This window comes from Lampetra planeri, chromosome 3, assembly GCF_965212315.1.
Source record: "Lampetra planeri chromosome 3, kcLamPlan1.2.h2, whole genome shotgun sequence".
Classification (NCBI taxonomy): Eukaryota; Metazoa; Chordata; class Hyperoartia; order Petromyzontiformes; family Petromyzontidae; genus Lampetra; species Lampetra planeri.
Window position 1 is genome coordinate 27079353 of NC_136109.1, and position 23607 is coordinate 27102959.

General features: G+C 45.8%; 1 protein-coding gene across 3 annotated transcripts in view; it reads left to right on the plus strand.

Annotated features, from left to right (window-relative positions):
- THSD4 (thrombospondin type 1 domain containing 4) overlaps positions 1-23607 on the plus strand; it is a 147423-nt gene that overhangs the window by 116792 nt on the left and 7024 nt on the right. For 2 of the 3 annotated variants that reach the window (XM_078592522.1, XM_078592525.1), the window contains 7 exons: positions 3746-3950; positions 11680-11855; positions 12901-13006; positions 15786-16007; positions 18095-18224; positions 20652-20856; positions 22559-22732. In XM_078592522.1, coding sequence (XP_078448648.1) covers positions 3746-3950; positions 11680-11855; positions 12901-13006; positions 15786-16007; positions 18095-18224; positions 20652-20856; positions 22559-22732 — 1218 coding nt within the window. The remainder of the gene's footprint in view (positions 1-3745; positions 3951-11679; positions 11856-12900; positions 13007-15785; positions 16008-18094; positions 18225-20651; positions 20857-22558; positions 22733-23607) is intronic. The other variant, XM_078592523.1, reaches the window with a different exon arrangement.

Here is a 23607-nt window from a genome sequence, read left to right on the forward strand (position 1 = left end):
TATAACTAAAGTGGATATAAGGGGGGAGGGGCGGTGCTGCAGTAATTAGCACTGCGCTATGAGTTCGACAAGCTGGTCACGGCTAACAACAGCCGCGAGTGTTTTTCTTAAAACTCTCCCCCCGCCTGCCCAGTGCGATTGAAGTGTGGTTAAAAAAATACTCCCAATGACCATTATGGCATCACGAGCCCTTCATCCAGCAGTAAACTGACAAGGGCTGAGTAATTATTTTGTTCTAGATTTGAAGCTTTCGTGACTGCAAGGATTCATACTTTAGGTTTTTTCGGTGAAGTCACGTAGGTAAAAAATAAAATTAATAGAAACAAAATAAAATAAAAAATCACGACGTTTCGGAGGCAACACAAGTCTCCGTCATCAGGTGGGACCGTCACAGCTAGATTTACTGTATCAAGTGACTTTACCGAAAAAACCTAGGAGTATAATTATTTTGTGTTCATTATTACGTTGGAAGCTGGATATAAGCACACCTGTTCAGAGCCGGCCCAGCCACTAAGCGACCCTTGCAATTGCAAAGGGCCCCGTGGCCAGCAGAGGGCCCCCTAGAGTCACTACTAGCTAGTGGGTGAAAAAAATCATACATCAAAGGGGCCTCCAGCCAAATTTTGCTTAGGGCCCCCAAAGGTCTAGGGCCGGTTCTGCACCTGTTCTAAGCACAGTTCTGATATAAGCAGCGCACCCTTGCATTACATTGGTGGAGGGGGGGCGGGAGAACTTCTGATACAAGCATACTTAAGTTATAAACACATCTCGCCTTGCTTCCAAGGGGTGTGCTTATCTTCTGGATATCCGATGCCACTTGTTGAGGTGTAAGGTTATTGAGGGTACGCGGCATTACTCTGCTATACCTTAGATGCCCAGTAGAGGGCATATTTGCTCGGCAGACTGACCCTCCAGGCTCGAAAGACCCGTTGGCTTGTCTGACCTGTAGGGCAAGGCAGATTAATTTTGGCCAAACGTCACTTTGCAAGTAGAACATCAGATATGTGGCATCCGATTTATAGTGAGGCCCTACTGAACAAAAAGCACACAGCGGGATAACCAATGGTGTTGTTTGGTCCATGGAATATCACCAAAACAAAACCTGACGCTTTAAGAGGATGTGTACTTTACTCAAAATTTCCAAAAGGGTTAGGATAATAATCTCGTATATCTAACGTGGAGTGCTTGTGTATTATCCACCGGAAATCATAGTTATTGGCAAAAATGCAAGGACAATAATATGTATTATCATTGAGAGAGAAAAATCTGCATATTAGTAGATTTGTTTTGCTGATTGCATAGTATTTAATTATTAGCCTTTTCATCAAAAATTTGTATTCACATTCTTTTGCTAGTTGTAACAGGAAACAAACTAACGTTTAACGTGATTTACGATCCTTCTAACGATCTATTGCAAAGCAGTCAAGAAAATGTATTCGACGTCGATGAAGTCCTAGCGTTTACGGTGTTGTCGCACTCGATATGGATTCCAGGTTTGATGATTTGTCAGATGTAGTGGAATAGAACGCGAATTCGTCCCGATTAGAGTAGACATTTTCGTTATTTTGGCGCGGGGACTTTTTCTTATTAGTGTTGCTTTTTTACGCGGCCTAAAGTAATGACTAGTTAAACGATGGTAGCAACGCACTCACCCGTCTCGATAAATGAACGGAGCTGCTTCCTCCTTCATTGATCGGCAATATGAGCCCCTTTTTAATGGGATCAATTGCCCTGTTGAGGTCTGACTTCCCTATCATCCGACCGACCGACCGACCTCAGGTTATAATAATGTTTTCGAAATCAGACCTGGCATTTTACTGACCCCCCCTCCCCCCACCCCGTGCCCGTTACGTCGTTGCCCATTTACAACTGACCTGACCATTCCCAAGTGTCCCCGTCTCTCCATCACCTGCACGAGGGTCAACAGGCATTTACGTCCCGGCGTGCGTCACGTTGTCATGCTCACCGGCTTGCCGGCCTCGTGCGATGACTCACCCATCCAGAGGACGTTTTGTTACACTCGAAATAGGAGATTTTGGGCAATTATCGCGTGCAATTAGCGCACTGCCGACCAGTATTAAGCAACCGCGCTCACACCGCGCTGCTTTGTAAACAGTTTTGTGCTGAAATAATTTGTGAAATGTGAACTGCTGCTTCATTTTACAAACATTTTTTTGGGGCGAAGGCCTCTCCACGCTTTTTATAGTCAGGACGGATGCTTGACCATACTTCACCCAGCTGGTTTGTGCTGGTTGGGCGACGGGGGCAATTCTGGACCCGTTTCAGGTATCGCTGGAGCCAGGCCCTCATGCCCACCGATTGGGTGAGCAGTACGCCAACCGCTTCGCCGTAGCTTCACTCTCACAATGATGGCAACATATTAATGAGCAGACAGTTCTTAAATATTTTTTTTGAACATTCAGGTACCGATATGCTTAAACGCATAGTATGTTGCTTGTCAACTTCAGTGTCTCAAATGTAGCAGACAGCCCCACAGTTGCAACGTTCTTACCCCGTGCCCCTTCTGGACATCTGTGAACAAAGAGCTTTATAGCTCATCGGATTCCTCCTCCAGTGTGATTCTGAAGTTCATTTGGCAGATGAATGTTCCGCGAGACATGACAAACCAGACACAGTACCCAAGGGCACACTGTTGGTCGAACGTATCTGGTTGGATCAGATATTCAGTGAGAAGGAGACAAGCATCTGTTTACCTCGCTTGTCTTTTGACATGTTTCTTCATCGACCTTGCCCCCCCCCACCCCTTCAATATCCATAGAGGTCAACTCGGTGATCTCTGGTAGTTTAATTTCCAATTGTTTTCTCTAACTCTAGGGGGGGGGGGAAGACATGCTTTCCAAGATAAACAGAGCCCGAGGGCTGTAATTCCTTCCCGCTTCTCCCTGCACGGCTAGCATGCCTTATCATCCCAAAAATCTGCGCAAACACGCTCCTTTGTATAATTTGCCATCCTTGTCCCCACCCCCCCCCCCCCGTTTTGCATGCAAAACGATATGTTTATTGTTTTCACTTATAATTTTTACATGAATTTTTTGTGCAATGTTAGAAGTCATGTGCGTTGTTTTTAGCTTCCAGTCAAAAAGTCAAGAAGTCGGCGATTTCCTGCTCAAGAGACCTTGAGGCAGTGCTCATTTCTTGTTTACACCCCTAAGGCAGAGGTGGAAATTCCACATTCTCATGTCAGTGGTGTGTCTACCCACAGGGTGAGCCAATGTTGACTGCCTCACTAAGTGGTGCTCATTTTACTGACCTAAAAAAGGGATGATGGGCTGAGTGAACACCAACCAGCAAACTGAGTTTTATCCCTGGCCACGGCTAGCATCAGAGGCGAGTGATATCTCAACCGGTTCTGGACCCACCAACCTACGCTGACCAGCATTGTGAAGTATTGTCATACAACCCCAATGACTGACATGGCAGAGTGGACCTTCATCCAGCAGCAGGTTGACAAAGGGCTGTACAATTATAATAATCACATGCAGCTTTGTGTGTGTGTTTATGGCTTGGTATCTGACATTTTCCGGAGTAACGTCATTTTTCTACATCAATGCTGCCGTCAACAGGAGGTCTTCATATTCTTCACATTTAGCATATCCCCTCCTACTTTGTTGTTGATGATATTATTAAACATCGACATCTATTTATAACAGTGGCAACCTCTTTCTCTCTCTCTCTCTCTCCCGTCCGTCGCCTTTCTCGCACGGACACGTGGCGCCGCGTGCAGACGGTGGGCTGTGACGGGATCCTGGGCTCGGACAACGTGGTGGACAAGTGCGGCGTGTGCGGAGGGGACAACACCGCCTGCAAGGTGGTCTCAGGCGTGTACAAGCGCTCGGCCACCTCCGTGGGCTACCACAAGATCCTGGAGATCCCCAAGGGCGCCATCAAGATCAACATCACCGAGATGAGCAAGAGCAGGAACTACCTCGGTGAGAGTGCCTTGCAAGCCCGCACGGGCGTCGCTACGCGGCACGTGCGACCTTCCGCACGCGCTGGTCATCCTGTTCTCCCTTGCTTCCATTGTGTACGCTCGACTCGTTGTATCTCGGGTCAAACCGTCAATCAATCACTTTCTTTTCTTAGGATGAGTCAAGAGCCTGCCCCCCCCCCCGCCTCCCCCCCCCGTGGGATCAGATGTCCCCTTTGCAAGGAGAATCGGGAAACGATTCGCATCCAGCGGGTGCCGTTGTTTGATTTTCTTCGCGTGGTTTAAATTTGCAGTGTTTCTTTTTCACTGGCTGAGGTCGGTGGATAATAATATCAGCCAAGAATTTAGGTTAGAATTCCAGCAATGCTGTGTTGAGATTTTCAGCAACATTTCTTGAGTTTTATTTATTTTAAGTGTAGGGCAATTGTGCAGTTTTTACATATGTAAAGCACTCCAAGAAACCTTTATTCATGTGGGGGTGTGCTATAAAATAAAGATTGATTGATGAATCTGTAATTTGACCGATAGAATTTACATGCATTTTAAGCATAATCATTGCAGACCCGCCAGAAGCAACTTTAAGAGAAGTGCGAATTCCGACTTAAAATTATTCATCGTTGTGCTGCAACTGCATTCGTCGCAGTTGAACGACCACTGTGAGCAGCCTTCTTAATGACCCACGTGCTACTTAGTAACTCGATCCGTAGAGATGCCGAAAGTTACGGAACAAATGAGGCCCTTCAGCTTGGTGGGGCTCACCCTCCCAACAGTGATGGAAATTCACATCCACAGCGTTTACAACTGATTTCACAAGCTGGACTTAAATAAAACTTTGAGGCTGGCTTAAACGGACCATTTATTTTACCGTGCAAAAAAAAAACCTCATCCAAATAACCCGTTTTTAAAAAGGGAACTAAAGTTTCCAAATTGAGCGGCAATTGCATCTCTAGCCACTGCTCACAATAGCTCGATTTTTTTTTATGGTAAATGAAAGTGGGGCAGGGCTGGCTCAAGAGACATGTGGAGCCTATTTAAGACCTGGCCCCTTCTGGTGGAGCAATCGTTGTGCAATTTTGCAGGCAATGAAATGTGAACCTGGGAAGCCAATTTCTGGCACAGTTCATGAGAAAATCCGAAGTAATGAAGAACCCCCTGGAAGCAACTCTTAATTAAATGGAAACACCTGAATATGTGCCATTAGTAACTTCGGGCTTAAAGGAACATAAATATAGCTGTAAACATTACACTCAGTTTGAAAATCTTTTCCGTTCAGCAATATTATAGGCGCTTACGCCGATGATGGCAGTTTACATAATTTACGGGGAAAGGGTGAAGTGCATAATCAAAAAGCGGGGTGGGATGTTGTGTGAGCGTATATTAAACTATGTGTATAAATATGTGATCTACGCCCATGACTTGATTCACCGATTTTATTATTATATACATATGTAAACTACAGCGTAGGTTTTCACATTTGATGTGTTTTCGAGTTGTACCATGTGCTGTACCATGTGTTGTTCGATGTGATTTTTTTTATTTTATATAGCGCATGGCAAGTACGTGTAAATTATAGGTCCAGGTTTAAGTTTGTGAGCCCTGTGATGATAGCTTCGGGAGTAGCGTGCCGGCGAGCGGGCCTAGAAATATGGTCCCTTATTTGGCTTGGGTGGCCTCAGTCACTTGCACTGTTTGGGTCATCTTTCATACCGCGGATCGCCTGTAACGCCGTCCCGCTTGACGAAGAGGTGTGCACAGCGACCATTCGCTTTCTTCTGAAAGCAGCTGATCGAGCACCACAGGTTTCTTGGGAGATCAAAGCCAAGCGGAGCGTGAATTGATGTCAGTTGCTTAAACAAGCACCCAGCACCTTCAATGAAATGTCGAGCATTGTGCCGGACAACATGCGGTCCAACTCGAAAACACATCAGAGAGAGAGATAAATAAAATATACACACGTATATAAATAGCTGTTAATGGATTTTTTTGAGTTCAGTAATAATGGTTTAGAAATGCTGCATCATCATCTTCTTCTTGTTCAGTGTAGTGGCGTGCTCGTCCCTCTGCCACGGACCTCTCCAAGCGTCGGAGCAGTCGACTGCGCTGCGCCAGTAACACTGTGGAGGCAACGGCAATCAATATGTCGACGTGGAGTTTTTATTATTAAGTGTCGCTGCAGTTATGGGAGCTTTTTGTTGTTGCCCAGCTAAGATTTACACGTTCATTAGTGGGTCGTTAACAAGGCAATATACTTGGCCCTATTTCAATTTGGAATGATTTACAGAGATCCGCTACATTTGTGCATTTCGTGAATTTTGGTAATGAGCTTTAACATTTTATTTTTATTCTTTTTCTTTCCTCCCATGAGCTACAGTGACACATCGCTAATTATATTTTATATATATTCGTCACGAATGACTTATCGTGGTTGTATTAGATCATGATTTAATGTGGGGGTATGTCATGAAGTATGTGTGAGCCATCCGTTAACATTCTGAATGTTATTGTGATGCACCACGCTATTGCATATAGATCGTTACAGTTTGTTATTTTGTTAACAGAGCATGTATCGAAGCTGATCGAACATTGCAGCTGTCACACATTGACTGACGATTCCTAAGTGATATAATTTACCTGTGGACAATGACATGAGGGTTAACATTTCATCATCAACCATTATCAACCAGAGCTGGATGGAGGCCTCTCCAAGCCATTGCCATGTGTCATGGTCCTGGGATATTATAATCTGCTTAGCATCTACATATGAGTTGATTAATGTTAACATTAGCATTCGTGAACATTGGTTCAACATAGTCAGTTATTAGCTATTGCCGCCGCATAATATCCATTAGATTTTAATTACAGGACAATTAAAAGATAACATTTTGCCTTGCGCACAACGTTCGCCTGCCGCTGCATGCGAGCATGCCGTTTCAGAGAGAGGCTGAACAAATGTCCCATTGCACACAGCGTGTGAAGTGTCTGGGTGTACCCACACTTTACCCCACCGCAAAAGATTCGGCTGACCATTTCACAGCATTGCACTTATGCAGTGCTGGGCCATGGATCCAATTATAGCAGAGTTAACGATTAACTGACTGCAGACGGTTCTCTGCTGTTGCATATGTTTCTCAATGCATGACAAAGCTCTGAATGGATTAATTAGGAGTGATACTTTTTCTCATAATTGCAATATCAGTCATCCGTGTGGCATTTAGTTCAGATTAAGCATTCTTCACACGCACAAACTGGCTTTCTTTGACTGCCAGCTAGAACAAAAGCTGATACACATTGACAATCCAATCAGGTGCCTCGGCAGTAGAGCGAGAGGCCTGCAATTGGAAAGTTGCGAGTTCAAACCCTGAATGTGGCGTTGATTCAGCCCATCATCCCTCTCTGGCCGATACAAAATAAGTACCAATTTGTTGGCAAGTCTACGGTGCCTGTCTCATGGATAGACTCGTCATTGGAATGTGGAATTTTCACCACTGGCTCAGGGCGGTAAATGGGAGACAAGCACCACCTCATTCTCTTTGTTTTTTTTTCAGTAAAGTCACGTAGGTGAAAAATAAATAAATGCTTTTTTTTTACCGATGTGACTTTACAGAAAAAAACCCAAAGAGTATGAATCCTTGCAGTCACGAAAACTTCAAATCCACCACCTCATTGCTCATTTGAGCTGCACATTTATTTGACTTCACTAAATTGGCCTGGCATGAACTCTATTGTCAAGTCCAAGTGACGTCTTGGGATAGCCAGTTTGCGACATTGTTTCCAATACTGCAAGTATTACGCGATACCAAGATCATGGGGAACATTTTTCGTAGTTTGTTGTCCTTCCTCCCGCACCTCCGATTAGCACGGTAGGCTACGTACGGTGCCAAAGAAGTTCAACGTACACACAGTACAACAATGCCTTGTAATGCCATTATCAAATTCACTCACTGTTCAAAAGCAAGATAGTGTTTATGCATGTATGTATCCTGCAATTCAGAGAAATAGCTCCTATCTGGTATATACATACTGCATGGCTATTCATATCAGTGGGTGATGTATTTATGCAGCAATATTACGGCAAGACCCACCAACATGTATAGTGTATTGCATTGGGAAAGTTAAATAGGTATTGCGGTTCAGAGTACCACCGCTCGCAATAATTTTAAATCTAAAATAGAACAGATGGACTGATGGAGTGTGAGAGGCAGAAGCATGGAGATGAACGAGACGGCACTTTCGTGATAGATGGGATGCGATGATAGCCAACAATAGAGGACTGCTGCTGCTGCTGCTGTAAGTTCTTGGGACCCAGCGGTCTCTGTAATGAGGCTGGACAGGAAGGCGATACCGATGTTGGCCATATTCTACTCTTGAGCGAGACAAACAAAATCGAATGTCGCACGGCGACCGAGAACACGACCTTGATAGAAACATCGTCGAAAAAGAACCATGTCAGAAAATTGATTGGTATGCAGGTGTTGACCTTAGATGTCCCGCCGGCTACATGCGAGCAGACGCTGATGAATATGACAACGTAAGGAGTGTGGCTCCTCTAGCTGTTGTTTTGTCCGCACGCTTTTAATTTGAGGCATCAGACTCTGTCGACCTAAACTCCGATGGGGTGGCCTCGGGAGCCCGTGACCTTCGCTTGTGTTTGAACGAGATCAATGGCTTTATTTTGCCTTTTTGGACAAAGCCCTCATCCCCAGGAGCTTTGCGATCTATGTATAATAATAACAAGTTTGTTTTGTGAGTCTTAAGTATTTTTTCCCCCTGTTTAAATCTTTTAATACATTTTCAAATTCCTAGTCACTTAAATAAGCAGTTAGTTCTCTAACTGCTGATTTAGTTCTCTGCGCATTTGGTTTATAACAACTGTGCGGCACTTTGTAGTTTGGTAACGATTTTTTTTTGTCTTCGTTGAATTCATGAACAGTTATTATTTGGGTCTCAAAAAAAGTTAAACATTATATACACGGTACAAAAAGGGTCGTCCAACAGTCGATGAAATTGCTCATTAGGAAAGCCGCTTGGTATTTATGTGTTTGGAAAATTAATGTTGGCATTGAGTGTCTTGAGGAGCAGCGGGATGGCGAGAGATCAGATGACTGACTGCACTTTGCGAGGAGGTGCTGAGTGTGGATGGACTGGATTAGGGAGAGGTGCCAAGTACTGAACTGAGTTCATGGGAAAGGGCTTGCTCTTGGCTTCTCAGTTAACCTCCTGTCATGCCCTGCGCTCTGACTCCTACATCAGGTGGAATTATTAACACTGCCACCAGCAGCCCCCTCTGTGCCTTTCGCCACTCTGTATTGCCAAGGCTGTTCGTTGAAGTCCGGAGTATTAGCGCTGTAGAGCAGGCAACAACGCAACGTTTCGTCGGTTGAAATCGATTTTTTATGCGCTCGACACATCCATCCGATTGTGCGCTTGAGAATCGATTATTTTATCGTGGAATGTGTTGTGCGTGACTGGTTTACGTAAACTCTACAGCCGCGGGGCACATTACATTGAGTGTAATGGCAAAAAGATAATTTCCCGAGTCGGACCAAGTCATTGAATTGTGATGGGTGGAGGGAGGTAAATCGTTACTTCCTTAGTTGGAGTGCAGTGCATGGCTTATGCATTCACAAGAGGAGTCAAGACAGTTTTTGCAATGAGGCATTAAAAGTGTGCGCCTGCTCCCGCATGCATTGTTTCATTTATTTTTTGCAGGCTTGACGATTCATGCACATTTTATATTCCATGGCTAATGTGTAAAGACGGAGATTGAAAACCCACCTAAATATCCTGGCATCGCTTTCTCTTTGGAGTTTCATTCCTAAACGATTGAAGACGACAGAGACAGCAGGGGCTTGCGAAGCCACAGCACTGCCGTCATTCTCACAAACATTAATCGGTAACACGTGCTTAATGCGTTTTGACTGTGTATTTTATATAACACAGTGTCATCTAGACGGAACAGATACATATTTTTCTAGAAATGCTTTGCTTTCTTCTCTCTCTCTCTCTTTCCTTGTGTTAGCGTTCAAAAATTCCTCGCTGGAAAAACTGGCATTAAGTCAATTTTGCACAAAAAAACACTTGTCAGCTGTCTTGAATGCCTTCCTTGAAATACTTTGCACATAAAGAGCTCAACATTTTTTTTTCACTTTTGGGGAGGTGGCTGCTGCCGCTGCTGGCTGGAGCAAGCGGACAGGGAATGGGTGACCTTCTGCTTGCTGTACCCCCCCCCTTCGCCCCCCCCCCACCAGCCCCTCAACAAACCTACGGAATGTCCACCTGCTGTGCATTCACATTCACACCATCGGCTCCTGGTGCAGTGCAGTCCGGTGTAAAGCTCTGCCAAGATTTATCTACTGTCTGCCACCATTACAGCTGTCCCCTGACAGGGCTAACCAGTGTCACTGCACGACAGCCACAGCTCCGTCAGTGTGGGGGGGGGGGGGTTCGTGTTCGTCTTCACTTTTAAACAGCTGTTCAGTGACAGGGCTAACTGGTGGTGGCCCGACTGACAGACACAGCTCCCAGCATTTCGTCTAAGCTTTTTTGTTGGATGGCTTGACGGCAAAAGAGACAAAGCCGGAGCAGGGCGAGGGTGAAGGGCCCATCCATCACTTGTCACGCCGCCACGGCCGTGCTGAGCCACTCGCAGCGTGGCCCCCTCTCGTCACGCCGAAGGTCACCGCAAGCCCTTCCCCCCCCCCCCCACCGGGGTGCTTCCATTGCGTCCCGCAGCACTGACAAATTCAGTCATTGAAAGCGGGGCGGCTCTCGGCACGCGTGAGCGAGACGGCCGTCCGGAATTGTGCGCCGAGTCGCATTCTTTTTGCTGAAGGCTGGCAGTGCTGTGTCGTGGCCGTGCTACGATTCCAGATGGGGTGGTGGGGTTTTTTTTCCTTCCACAATGGACTGCTGTTCGCTTTAGCCCTGTGAATAATCTCCCGTTATTTTTTAAAGCCGCCGTTTTCTCAGGCTTCTTAAAAGGCTCTCCTGACGTGTCGCCATCTCACGCGCGTCCGCAATGCATTTGCGGCGCGGGACGCACCTGATCTTTATAACTCATAGGCTCAGCGGCAGTGGAAACAAAGCCGGGGAAAAAACCCCACGGTGTTGACCTTTGACCCCACCGCCATAAGGCCACAGGCCGCTCGGCGAGGGGTCCTTTTTGGTACCGTATAATAAATGCGAACGGGGGTCATGTCCATCTGCCTTATTAATGTCCAGCCGCATGCATCGTTTGCTTTTTCCAGTGCCTCTTTTTCGGTTGTTTGCACAAGCAGATCCATGGCTGCGTGGAGTGACCATCCATCAAAGTGCCAACGTGGGTCCTTAGAACGTGCAGTGTTTGTGCCCGCCAGCTTTTGTGTGGGATGCTTCAATAGACCTGAGAACTTCATTCATAGTGCCTTGGAGATGTAACATTGTTCCACAGCTGGTAATCCTGGGTGCATCTGAAAGGAGATACCCGTTGCTTTGACCGATGAAGGTCACAGTCATTAAGCGACCTGTTATATGGCATGCAGGGAAAATTGATTGCCTCCTTGGAAGTGCATATGTGGACTTCTACTGAGCTCGGTTATAAGGGATCTAGAGGTTGGATTTTTTCTCGCGTGCTGAATCGAGGTATTGCTTCCCTTGAGCAAACGCACCGACAGAATTTTGTCAAGTCATAATGCGGCGCGTGTGTTTGAGCGCTCTAATGCATACTTTGCTTGCATTACCTTTTCTGCCAGCCCTGAGGAGTCACGCTGGACAGTCCATCATTAACGGGAACTGGGCCATCGACCGGCCAGGAAAATACGAGGCCGCGGGGACGATGTTTATGTACAAACGACCGAACGAGATTAGCAGCACCGCCGGTGAATCCTTCATCGCCGACGGGCCAACGACTGACGTGCTGGACGTCTTTGTAAGTTGCATTCGTTTGTGTTATACAGGGTGCTTCAAAAATATGTTCACACTTACGTGGGATGATCGTTTTTAACGGAAAAAGAACAGATAATACGCTGTAACATAACTAATGTATGTTAATAGCTTCAAAAAAGAGCCACCACTTGTTCACTGTCATTGTCAACACGTGCCTGGAATCTTCTCCAGGTGGTCTCCAGAGCCCGGAGGCACATTTGTCGTGGTATTGTTGCAAAGTCTCAGAAGTGTTAACATATTTTTTAAGCACCCTGTATTTGTTCGTCTGTACGTATGTTGAACTTCTTCTGCACCGTACGTAACCAACCGTGCTAATCGTGGTGTGGTTTTTATCCAGTGTGCTCTGGTTCCCTCCCACACACTTTAAAAAAAATGATTTGTGGGTGCATTAATTCATCGCATAGCCTGCTGATTCAAGTGACTTATGATTGATGCGTGTTTCCGGTTCATTCCACCGCATCTTTTGACTTCGTCTTTCAGTTAAGATTGGATATATTTTTGTCATTACGGGAAATTTAACTACTGTTTATATGGATATTGCAATGCAGATTATCGGAAAGGCCAGATGTAACTTTTGCAGATTTACTCGTTATGCCCTAAGGTACACTTGCAGCGATTTGCCTGGACGGACTCATGTTCCTTGTAAAACGACGTGTTCGTTTAACCGTATCACAATACAGAGAGGGCACTTTGCATTGCACCATGATCGTGTGGGTGCATACGCCCATTTCAATGTTTTATTTTGTGCCGTAAATGTACGTTGTAAAATGTTTTAAAAAGCAAACAATCCCTGAAGAGGGCACTTTTATAATTGCCGATGCTCCGCTATGCTCTACTTGTGTTTACGTAAGCCACAAACAGAGATCCACAAAACATTTCTCTGGCTCCCAACCAAATGCCAAGACGTCGCTCAGACTAAACGGCAGGATGCTTACACAAGCAAGCGCTTCTGCAGTCACAGGATGAGCGGTGTTTATAGACGCTTCGTATGCTATGTGGTTTGTAATTGTGCTGCTCCACTTCAACAGATGATCTACCAGCAGTCGAACCCCGGGGTTCACTTCGAGTACGTACTGCCTTCAGATAATGTGGTGAGCAGCCAGCTGGACCCGAATCCGCCCAATCACAATTTGGGTGAGCACGCCAGCACTTATAAACTTCCCATAAGCAGTTAATTATAAGTATATATATGTTCTGGGGGCGGGAGGAGGGGGGCTTGCAACGGCGGTAAGGATGACGAAAAATGCAAAGAGTCATAATCTTGGCACGCGGGCTCTCACTGTACAGAATGTGGATATATTTTCGTAACATTTGGATTTTAACAGTGTCATTTGGCATGACTTTTGTGATGTTTTTTTGTTGCAATAGCATTTTACATGTCACTAAAATAGGAAGTTACTGGGGGAGCGGTAGCGCATTAGTTAGAGCACCACACTGAATCTGTCGACCAGAGTTTGATTTCCGGCCGCGGCTAACAACAGTTGTGCGTGATATCTGAACCGACCTACGCTGACTGGCATGTATGATCAAACAACACCCACAAATGATGCAGTGATGCAGTGTGGAGTGGCCTTCATCCAGCAGTGAATTGACAAAGGGCTGTACAGTACAGTGAGGGAAAATAGTATTTGATCCCCTGCTGATTTTGTACGTTTGCCCACTGACAAAGAAATGATCAGTCTATAATTTTAATGGTAGGTTTATTTGAACAGTGAGAGACAGAATAACAACAAAAAAATCCAGAAAAACGCATGTCAAAAATTTTATAAATTGATTTGCATTTTAATGAAGAAAATAAGTATTTGACCCCCTCTCAATCAGAAAGATTTCTGGCTCCCAGGTGTCGTTTATGCAGGTAACGAGCTGAGATTAGGAGCACACTCTTAAAGAGAGTACTCCTAATCTCAGCTTGTTACCTGTATAAAAGACACCTGTTCACAGAAGCAATCAATCAGATTCCAAACTCTCCACCATGGCCAAGACCAAAGAGCTCTCCAAGGATGTCAGGGACAAGATTGTAGACCTACACAAGGCTGAAAGGGGCTACAAGACCATCGCCAAGCAGCTTGGTGAGAAGGTGACAACAGTTGGTGCGATTATTCGCAAATGGAAGAAACACAAAAGAACTGTCAATCTCCCTCGGCCTGGGGCTCCATGCAAGATCTCACCTCGTGGAGTTGCAATGATCATGAGAACGGTGAGGAATCAGCCCAGAACTACACGGGAGGATCTTGTCAATGATCTCAAGGCAGCTGGGACCATAGTCACCAAGAAAACAGTTGGTAACACACTACGCCGTGAAGGACTGAAATCCTACAGCGCTCGCAAGGTCCCCCTGCTCAAGAAAGCATATATACATGCCCGTCTGAAGTTTGCCAATGAACATCTGAATGATTCAGAGGACAACTGGGTGAAAGTGTTGTGGTCAGATGAGACCAAAATGGAGCTCTTTGGCATCAACTCAACTCGCCATGTTTGGAGGAGGAGGAATGCTGCCTATGACCGCAAGAACACCATCCCCATTATGCTTTGGGGGTGTTTTTCTGCTAAGGGGACAGGACAACTTCACCGCATCAAAGGGACGATGGGCGGGGCCATGTACCGTCAAATCTTGGGTGAGAACCTCCTTCCCTCAGCCAGGGCATTGAAAATGGGTCGTAGATGGGTATTCCAGCATGACAATGACCCAAAACACACGGCCAAGGCAACAAAGGAGTGGCTCAAGAAGAAGCACATTAAGGTCCTGGAGTGGCCTAGCCAGTCTCCAGACCTTAATCCCATAGAAAATCTGTGGAGGGAGCTGAAGGTTCGAGTTGCCAAACGTCAGCCTCGAAACCTTAATGACTTGGAGAAGATCTGCAAAGAGGAGTGGGAGAAAATCCCTCCTGAGATGTGTGCAAACCTGGTGGCCAACTGCAAGAAACGTCTGACCTCTGTGATTGCCAACAAGGGTTTTGACACCAAGTACTAAGTCATGTTTTGCAGAGGGGTCAAATACTTATTTCCCTCATTAAAATGCAAATCAATTTATAATATTTTTGATATGCGTTTTTATGGATTTTGTTGTTGTTATTCTGTCTCTCACTGTTCAAATAAACCTACCATTAAAATCATAGACTGATCATTTCTTTGTCAGTGGGCAAACGTACACAATCAGCAGGGGATCAAATACTTTTTTCCCTCACTATATATCGAACAAATACGGTGACTACATCGTACACTTTCAGATGTGCTTCTGTGGCCGTCTGGAACGCTCTTCCTTCCAATATTAGGAAGCCACTGAGGCTATGCACTTTTAAATCATGTAGATTCAAAATGCATTTCTTTAGAACTGCTTTTTGTGTTTAGTTTGTTGTCCTTCCCCCGCACATTAAATTAGCACGATTGGCTACATATGGATTTGAAAGAAGTTCAACATAGTTATTACTAATTTGTCCTAGTAGGGTCACATTGGTAATAGCATAAGTAAGTCATACTGGATAAGATTTATTTAAGTACATCAGAGTACCAGTGTTTAACATATATACACTAATGCAGTAATTATTTTAAATCTATGGCTTGACAAAACTTTTAAGAGACGTGTTTTATAAGCTGTTATCGTGAAGAATATAAATTACATTGTTACATAATAACCTGCAATATAATTTCATGGTAAAAAAAAGTATCACTTCAACCACTTAATATAACACATTTCATAACGTCTCATTTTCTGTACGGTAATTGATTTGCTGTAATTGAAGATACTCTCTGACTTGACCCCTAGCAAAATTGAGGTCGGCGTATAATGTGCCATATTCATGCGATGCTGCATGATTTCGCTTTGCTTCGTCTGTTTGCACGTTAAACCCATTTAACCAATTGCCACTGCAAGCGGGTTGACTTTGCATGTCTACGAACGATGTTGGCATGGCAGAAGAGGCGTACAACGGGCAGCTTTCGGGCTCAGCCATTGGAGGAGGAGGAGGAGGCACCGGCGGCAGAGGAGGGCACTCGACCGTTACCCACACTGCAACGGACCCTGCGGGCGGTCACCTGGGACCTGGGCAGCCTGGCGTGCCACCTGCGTCTCCCTGGCTCCGTGACTATAACTGGAAGAGGGTGGGCACCACGGAATGCTCTTCCACCTGCGGCAGAGGTGAGCCGTCCCACCCAGAAATTTGATTTCAGACGGATTTGTCCGGGTCGACAACCCAGAATTTATTTATTTTCCGCCGGGCACACCACATTTGGTACACATTTCTCCCCTAGAGCTGAGGCTGCTCGTGAGCGTGCCAGCGACTCCTCCAGTCTTACAAGCGACCAAGAAAATATTCAGTTAGAAATAATGGCCTGGTTTCACCCGTGCTGAACACAGTAAAGGCAGCCCTTATGTTCGAGTAATACATTTGCACAAATCACCCACATGGCCCCAAGGCTACACGTGTGGAATGGCTGTTTTTTCCATCGGTGGTGTTATTATTATTATACCAAGTAATCCTCGGATTGATTCCAGGTGAAAGGATATTTTAAAGTACTGAGTACAAATAAAGTAATAAATATCTCACAATATTCGTCATCAACACTGCATTATAATCCGCCTATTCCAACATATTTCTGCATGAAGACAAATGTGAGGCATGTTTTATGTTTGCTTGTGGACCACTGAAATTTTTTTTTCTTATTCGTACAAATACATTTTTTTTCAATAGAAATGTTTTGCACAGTTATAAATGAATTATAACTATGATGATTTGCAGCTTTTTTGCAGATTAAGGTCTTCCCCGTGGCATGTCATTCATGGGGGTTGTTGCAGCGTCGTACAAACATACACACTTCGAAAATAGAGTAATTCTTTATTCATCATCAGCCTTGATTTATCTACTGCTGGATGAAATCCTCCCAAAGCCATTGCCGTCCTTCATCGGCGCGCAATACAACAATTTAACCAGCTTCGCATAAGCTGATTTCACTGATAAAAATGTTTCCCTTCAAATGTATAAAAGGCGAAGATCTGAGTTCGATTCCCGGTCACGAATAACATCAGTGGCAGGCGATAGCGCAACCAGTCCTGGGTTTCACATTTCACAACCCACACTGACCGGCGTGGTGAAGTATGGTCAAACGACCCCCATGACCAACACGGCGTGAAGGAGGCCTTCATCCAGCAGTGGATTGAGAAAGGGCTCTAAATCGTTGTTTTATTATTACTACTACTCCTACACAAATGCAGGTTTGTAGAAAATGCAGACAGAAATGCTATTCACCACTGGTCGCTTGTATAAGCACATTGTTAAGCACGTGTTTTAAAAAGGGATGCTTTCTCGTCTGGAATGTACGGTATGTAAACGCATAGCATGATCATCTCAAAAACGTACACAGCTATGCGAAAACTATTTCTACTTATGGTTAAAACAATGACAGTTAATAGTAAGCACACCACAGTATTTAGAGAACATTATTATCAACAGCTGTTTACTTTGCTGTGCACGTGTGGTGTCTGCGGACGTCCACGATTGCCCCACTCGCGTACCCATCGCTCCCTGACCCCTTGACCCTCTTGGACTCTCTGCCCTTGACTCTCTGCTGCTGCTGACCTCACACGCCGTGCCGACGTGAGCTGCCCCGATGCAATATTTTAAATCAAACGCCCTACTTGTTTCAAATCCATTTATTGGGTTTCTATGTATTAGATTAAAATTTTATTTGCAAAATCGATGGGGTCACCTTACACGTGATTTTCCAAAAACAGAACCTTTTTGTGATAACGATGAAAATGCTTAAGTTCTTTCATATTTTATTAAATAAATGCCTTCAGGATGTACAACCATGTATCATTTGGTTGGTAACCAGGAGGTCTTGGGTTCGATCCCGACCCTGACGCCCGCTGTATATTTGGAGTTTGCGTGTCTCTCTCTCTCTTTCACCGTGGTCAGGTGGATTTCACTGCAGGTCATCCGGTTTTTACGCTTCACATTTAGAATCAACAACATGCTTTTAGAGTATTTGGCCTCTACACATTTCCACGCGATAAGCCACTTCGTTGAGTTATCATTTGTGGGCAGCCAAGTCGCTTCTGAAAAAAGAGCTACATAACTCAGCGGGGCCTTACCTGGTAAAATTAAAATAAAATTATGGAAATGGCAAAGCCTTCGGGTGGCGCTCATCCAGCAGTACTATTGACCGTGGCTGACCGATGATAGAGAACCCCAGCGACCATTTTGCTTCCCCCCCCCCCCACCGCAGGCAAACAGCTGCCGGTGTTCCGCTGTGTGAGGCGCACCACCCAGGAGGAGGTGTCCGACACCAACTGCGACTCGTCGTCACGGCCACCTGAAGAGGAGGAGGCCTGTAACGTTCAGCCTTGCCCCGCATTGTGAGAGCCCCCCCCAACCCCACCCCCTGTCTCCCTCCATTGAACGGTCACCATTCGGTCGTGGTGCCAGTGACGATGATGATGATGCCGCGTCAGTTGAACGTCAATTGACATTGCTCACGAGAAGGTATATTGTACGCGTTCCTAACCCAAAAAGCCTTTATTATAATATTGGTCGCGAAAGCTTCCGTGTTAGATTGATTAATGTTTAATTCGCACCCTCACGAGATACGTGCGTTCTGTCGTGTTTCTAAGAATCGACGGTTTGTGGATGTTGTATGTGACGGGTTCAACGTCATCCCTGCAGCCACTAGAGGCACTATCATTCATACCGATTCCAAAACAAATAATTGATTACTCACGTGAAGTGTGACCCTGAATGGAGCAACATCTGGCAGGTGCGGTGGGGGTGAGGGGAGATGGGGGGCGGGGAGTGGATGTTTCCACCCGTTCCACAGAGTAGATTGTGGTTCGTTATAATTGCTGTTCCAGGCCTCCGTCTGGGTGGTGCACCTCAACACAGCAGTTACCGCAGTGTGACAAAAATGAAATTATGGAATTGAACCATGACCCTGAATTGCAACAATTCATCAAATCGCCTAGGCGCCAGGGTTGAATAGCTCATCTTCCCACCCTGACTGTTCAGTGCGCAACAGCGGTCAACAGTGTTTTTTATTTACAATGTTTTTTTATGTTGTCACCTTCGTGCCAGCTCACCACAAATCAGCAGCAAAAATGAGCACAAAGTATGCCTTCAGGCGTCTTTCTATCATTTTCTGGTTCAGCCAATGGTCCCGTTAACTGCCAGGCCAGGCCCCTAAAATCCCACGGTAGTTCTCAAGTTCTGACTGCCCCAATCATAATTTACAACTTTACAGAAATCTATTTTTTTTACATCACATCTGCTTCGGATCAGACTTCCTCTAGAAGGAAATACTCTGGATTAAACTGAAGTGTATTTTGTGGTCGTAATTTTTCTCTATGAAACATAAGCAGCATGTATGTCATATATCATTGTTTAGCATAGCAAGTTTCATCAACACAAGCCTTCGCGATTACATTTTAAAGTTGCTTGATTTGTATGTCTAGCTGTACACAATATCTGGTTAATGTTCTACGTATTTACACGAATGAATAACAAATCTGTGCGAAAGTTTTTTTGTATAAGTACAGCTGTCTCTCGGGATCTGGGAGAATTGTGAATAAAATGTCTATTTGCATCACAAAGCCAGAGTGGGTAATTAATTTCAACAACTGCAACTTGGCGTTTTTATAGCTTACAGCCTTACAAAACAAGATTATAGTGGGAGGTCTCTCCATCTCTGCTGCTGTTCTCGAGTCTGGATTTTTCTCCTGCTGGCCATCGTTGCTGTTGACTCCGTGCCCTTGTTCATGTTCAGGCTCACTATTCCGTTATTCTCTGCTCATAAATAACTATTTCTGGTCTTTAAAATATATATATATTCAGCATAACTACACACCTCCTTTTTCCCTGGACTGCTCATATCCCACTGTTTTGCACAGGCTATTGAGACACGGTTGTTGACAGACGCTCTATAATGAAAGTTGTATGCGAATGCCTTTGACCAAATCTCCCAGAATATTCCCAACCTCATCAGATTTTTCAGGATAGTGCTACGCAGGGTTGAGCTGGGATAGTGCTGAGATGGGCGATCACCACGCATTAAAACAAAAACAGGTGTTGTAGGCTGCAGCAGGGCTCCGTTGTTAACAGGGGGCAGTGTAGCAACATTGTTTGTTATACGGTACTATGCTCCAATGTCTATGCTCTCCATCTTTGCCGACCCGCACTGCTCAACGTAGTGAAGTATGGTCAAACAACCACGACCTCTCATAGCTTGCCCTCTCGTTGTTTGGCCTCTCACGGCCGGGTGGAACCCCTGCCCCGTGCGGAATGTCACATGACCCTGGCCTATCCCCGCATCTCTGATTAACATGGTTGGCTACGTACGGTGAAACAAAAACTTCAACATACATACACGACAGCTTGTACAGCTTGGGGAGTATCTCATCCTCATCCAGCCATGGATTGACAAAAGGGCTCTCTGCGCCAGTGTTCGTCGTTGCAAGGCCCCGCGGGCTAATGCCGGCCCCTGGTGGCCTTTAGTGCGGCCCCTGACATGCGGCCCACGGCAGTACACAAATGGTTAAGACACCCCCCACCATCACCATCGTGCTGCTGTCAAACCCAGATGGCGACAAATGGTGTCGCAGCCCTCGCACGCAACGACGATGTCTTATCGGCGAAATTGGCCCCCCTCTGAAAATGAGTGAAGAGCCACTGCTCTACATGTACAACGTACATGTGCCAACGCGAGTGAGTGTGAAGGACACGCTGTTCTCTTTCTATTGCCCGCTCCCTCCCTCCCTCTGTCTCTGCAACCATGTCCCTCGCGGATTTTGCAGCTGGGACCTGGGCGAGTGGTCCGAGTGCAGCAAGACGTGCGGCACGGGGAACCAGCACCGGCAGGTGCTGTGCCGCCAGGTGTACGCGGGCCGCGTCACCACGGTGCAACCACACCGGTGCCGCACGCTGGAGAAGCCCGAGACCACCACCACGTGCCAGCTTAAGATCTGCAGCGAGTGGCAGACCCGCTCCGAGTGGAGCTCCGTGAGTAGCTTCGTGGTTTCCTTCCCCCCACCCCCCCACCCCAAAAAAAAACAATTGAGGTACACAACACAGAGGATATGAAAGTGGGGAGGTTGACACCAGCACAAGCAAATTACGGATTACAGTGCAATGAAAACCCGACTAAACCGCATGTTTCAACACACTGTTTCAATAAAATCTACCCAAGCTCTGATGCCCCTCTGTAGGAGAAGAAGAAAAAAAAGTGACGGGGGAGGGAGGAGTGCCCAAATGCCGCTCATGGAAGCTCTTAAGAATAAATTCCCATAGAAGGAGAGGTAGTGAAGGGGTTCCATGAGTAGCTTCGTGTTTAAAACAAAAAAGTTTGCTCGTGAACGTTGCCCCTTGCGTGAGTAGTGGGGCAGTGAGCCCAAACCGCCTTCTCTCTCCCCTGCCCCGTAGCCACCAGGCCTCGGTGCTTGTCGCCCGCGGAATATCTGCACCCCCCCCCCCCTTCTCTCTCCCCGTCACTCGCTTTGCACCAGGCTCTTGTTGAATAATAAGAATCATAAACAAAGATGTTTATGGCCCAATAAGCCTTGAGAAACAAATGCTGCTGGGCGACGTGAAGGAAGCTGAGCTCCGTACAGTGAAATGAATAATAATTATCGAGAGTGGATATTTACTATAATATTATAAATAATGATCGTTATAGAAAGAGAGAGTTTCAGCCAAAGACATACTATTGGGCAAAGGACTAAAGAAGAAGCGATTAACTGACATACTAACTAGTTGGTATGAAAGATGGTTCAGAAGCATGGACATTGACACAAGAAAATGGAACAAAAGTGCACACAGGTGGGGGACGCATGGGCTACAGAACATAGGTTAAAGACGTTTCGATTCATATGTGATACATCATGGATTCACGTGACCCCTGCACCCACTAAGTGGCTGCTACATTCATCACAATGTCGAATTGCGACCCTGAATGGTGATAATTGAATTCCCAGGTGACATTATTTGGCACTGCTGTTCATCGTGGTCAGGAATTTAACTCAAGTTGCTAGGTTCAAAGTGAAGTGTGTTAACCACTATGCCACTGCCCCCCCCCCCCCCCTCGAATACCCATATTATTAATGTTTAAGTATGTGTATTTAATTGTACGGTTATTAAAGGATTTTTTGTTAAATGCAACACTGCCATATTGCATACTGTGAAACTGACTCAACATGCAAAAAGTGAACGTGGACCAAATGCGGAACGGCAATGAATCGGCAGAGTTCGAATAAAGGTCGTTAAAAATGGCAACAATTTACGAAACATCTGAATACAACATCTTAAGAATGCGGTACGAGAAGAGCAGCGTGCACATCATGACATTTACGGAGGATGCTTGGGAACGCAGGTTATGCGCGCGTGTGTGGTAGTGTAGCGGTTAGCGCGCTGCGAACCCGGGTTCCCGAGTTCGATTCCCACTCACGGCCAACACCAGTGAAGATTATCTGAACCGGTCCTGGGCCTTCCCTAGGTCGACTCAGCCTCAAATGAGTACCAAGTGCGGTGTGTAAACGTCGCCACTGGGGAGACAAAGGCGGTCAGACGTGGTGCTGGCCACCCACCCCCTCACGTGCCGTTCATAGGTGCTCGCTAACAGCACTTATCCCAACAGTCTGTTAAGGCGACACGGGGGATTTTCGTCGTTCTTTCTTTGTTCATCGCGCGTCTCGTGGCAACTCCGCAGTGCTCCGTGCCGTGCGGCCTGGGCCAGCGGAGCCGCGACGTGAAGTGCGTGAGTAACCTGGGCGACGCGGTGGACGACGGCGAGTGCAACATGAAGCTGCGTCCCGCCGACAGCGAGAACTGCGACATGGGGGCCTGCGCCAAGAGCTGGTTCCTCACCGATTGGAGCGAGCGGGTAAGGCCATGGGGCCACAGTTCACGGAGCGGGTTTGGGGGCGGGAGGGGGGGCAAGGCAGAAGAATATTGAATTATTCAGCAAGGATGACACAACGGGCTTAGTTATTTTGAACTGGTCTCAATCCTCCTTTACTCATGAGGATTTGCGGTTATTGAGCCCCTAAACACATCGGCATCTTAAAGTGCTTTACCTAACAAACAAACCACTATAATACAATATTGCCAGCTTGGAAATATTATTAATGTAAATGTGAAATATTTAACGTTTTACCATATCATGAATGTATTTTCATCCACCAATACAGACTTAAACTTGGACGTGCGATTTGCACATGAATGCTATACGCTGCAGAGATCCACCAATAGTTTGCATAGCATTTTCAATAGTCTCAAAAGATACACACGATGTAATTTGCCTGACTTTTATTGTATAGCCAGAGATGGATGCTGCCCCTTTTCCACAGAGCATTTCTTGGATAAGTGTTTGGCTATTTCATCATATATATTTCATGAAAAATCTGGTTACTTCATAAAAATCTGGCAAAAGGAGCCTTTGTCCAACACGGTCATTAGCTTAAGAGTTTTGCACCTCCCATAGCTCTTTAAGTGCCCCAGATGTCTCCAAAAATTCTAACGAGAGAAATGCTTTACACAAGTGCCATGCTCGGGCCAAAGTTGTCTCTGTGCCATTGGCTTCTTCCGTTTTACACGCACGAACGTGAGTTTAACGACCAGGGCAAAACGTTACGCACACCGGGCGATACCTAAGCAAGTGGTGGAGGCATGCCGGAGCTTGAGCAATGAGCTCTGTCTGCAGGGAGGACAAGAGCGCACGTCCCTAATGATTTAATAAAACAGCTGTTTCACACCTGT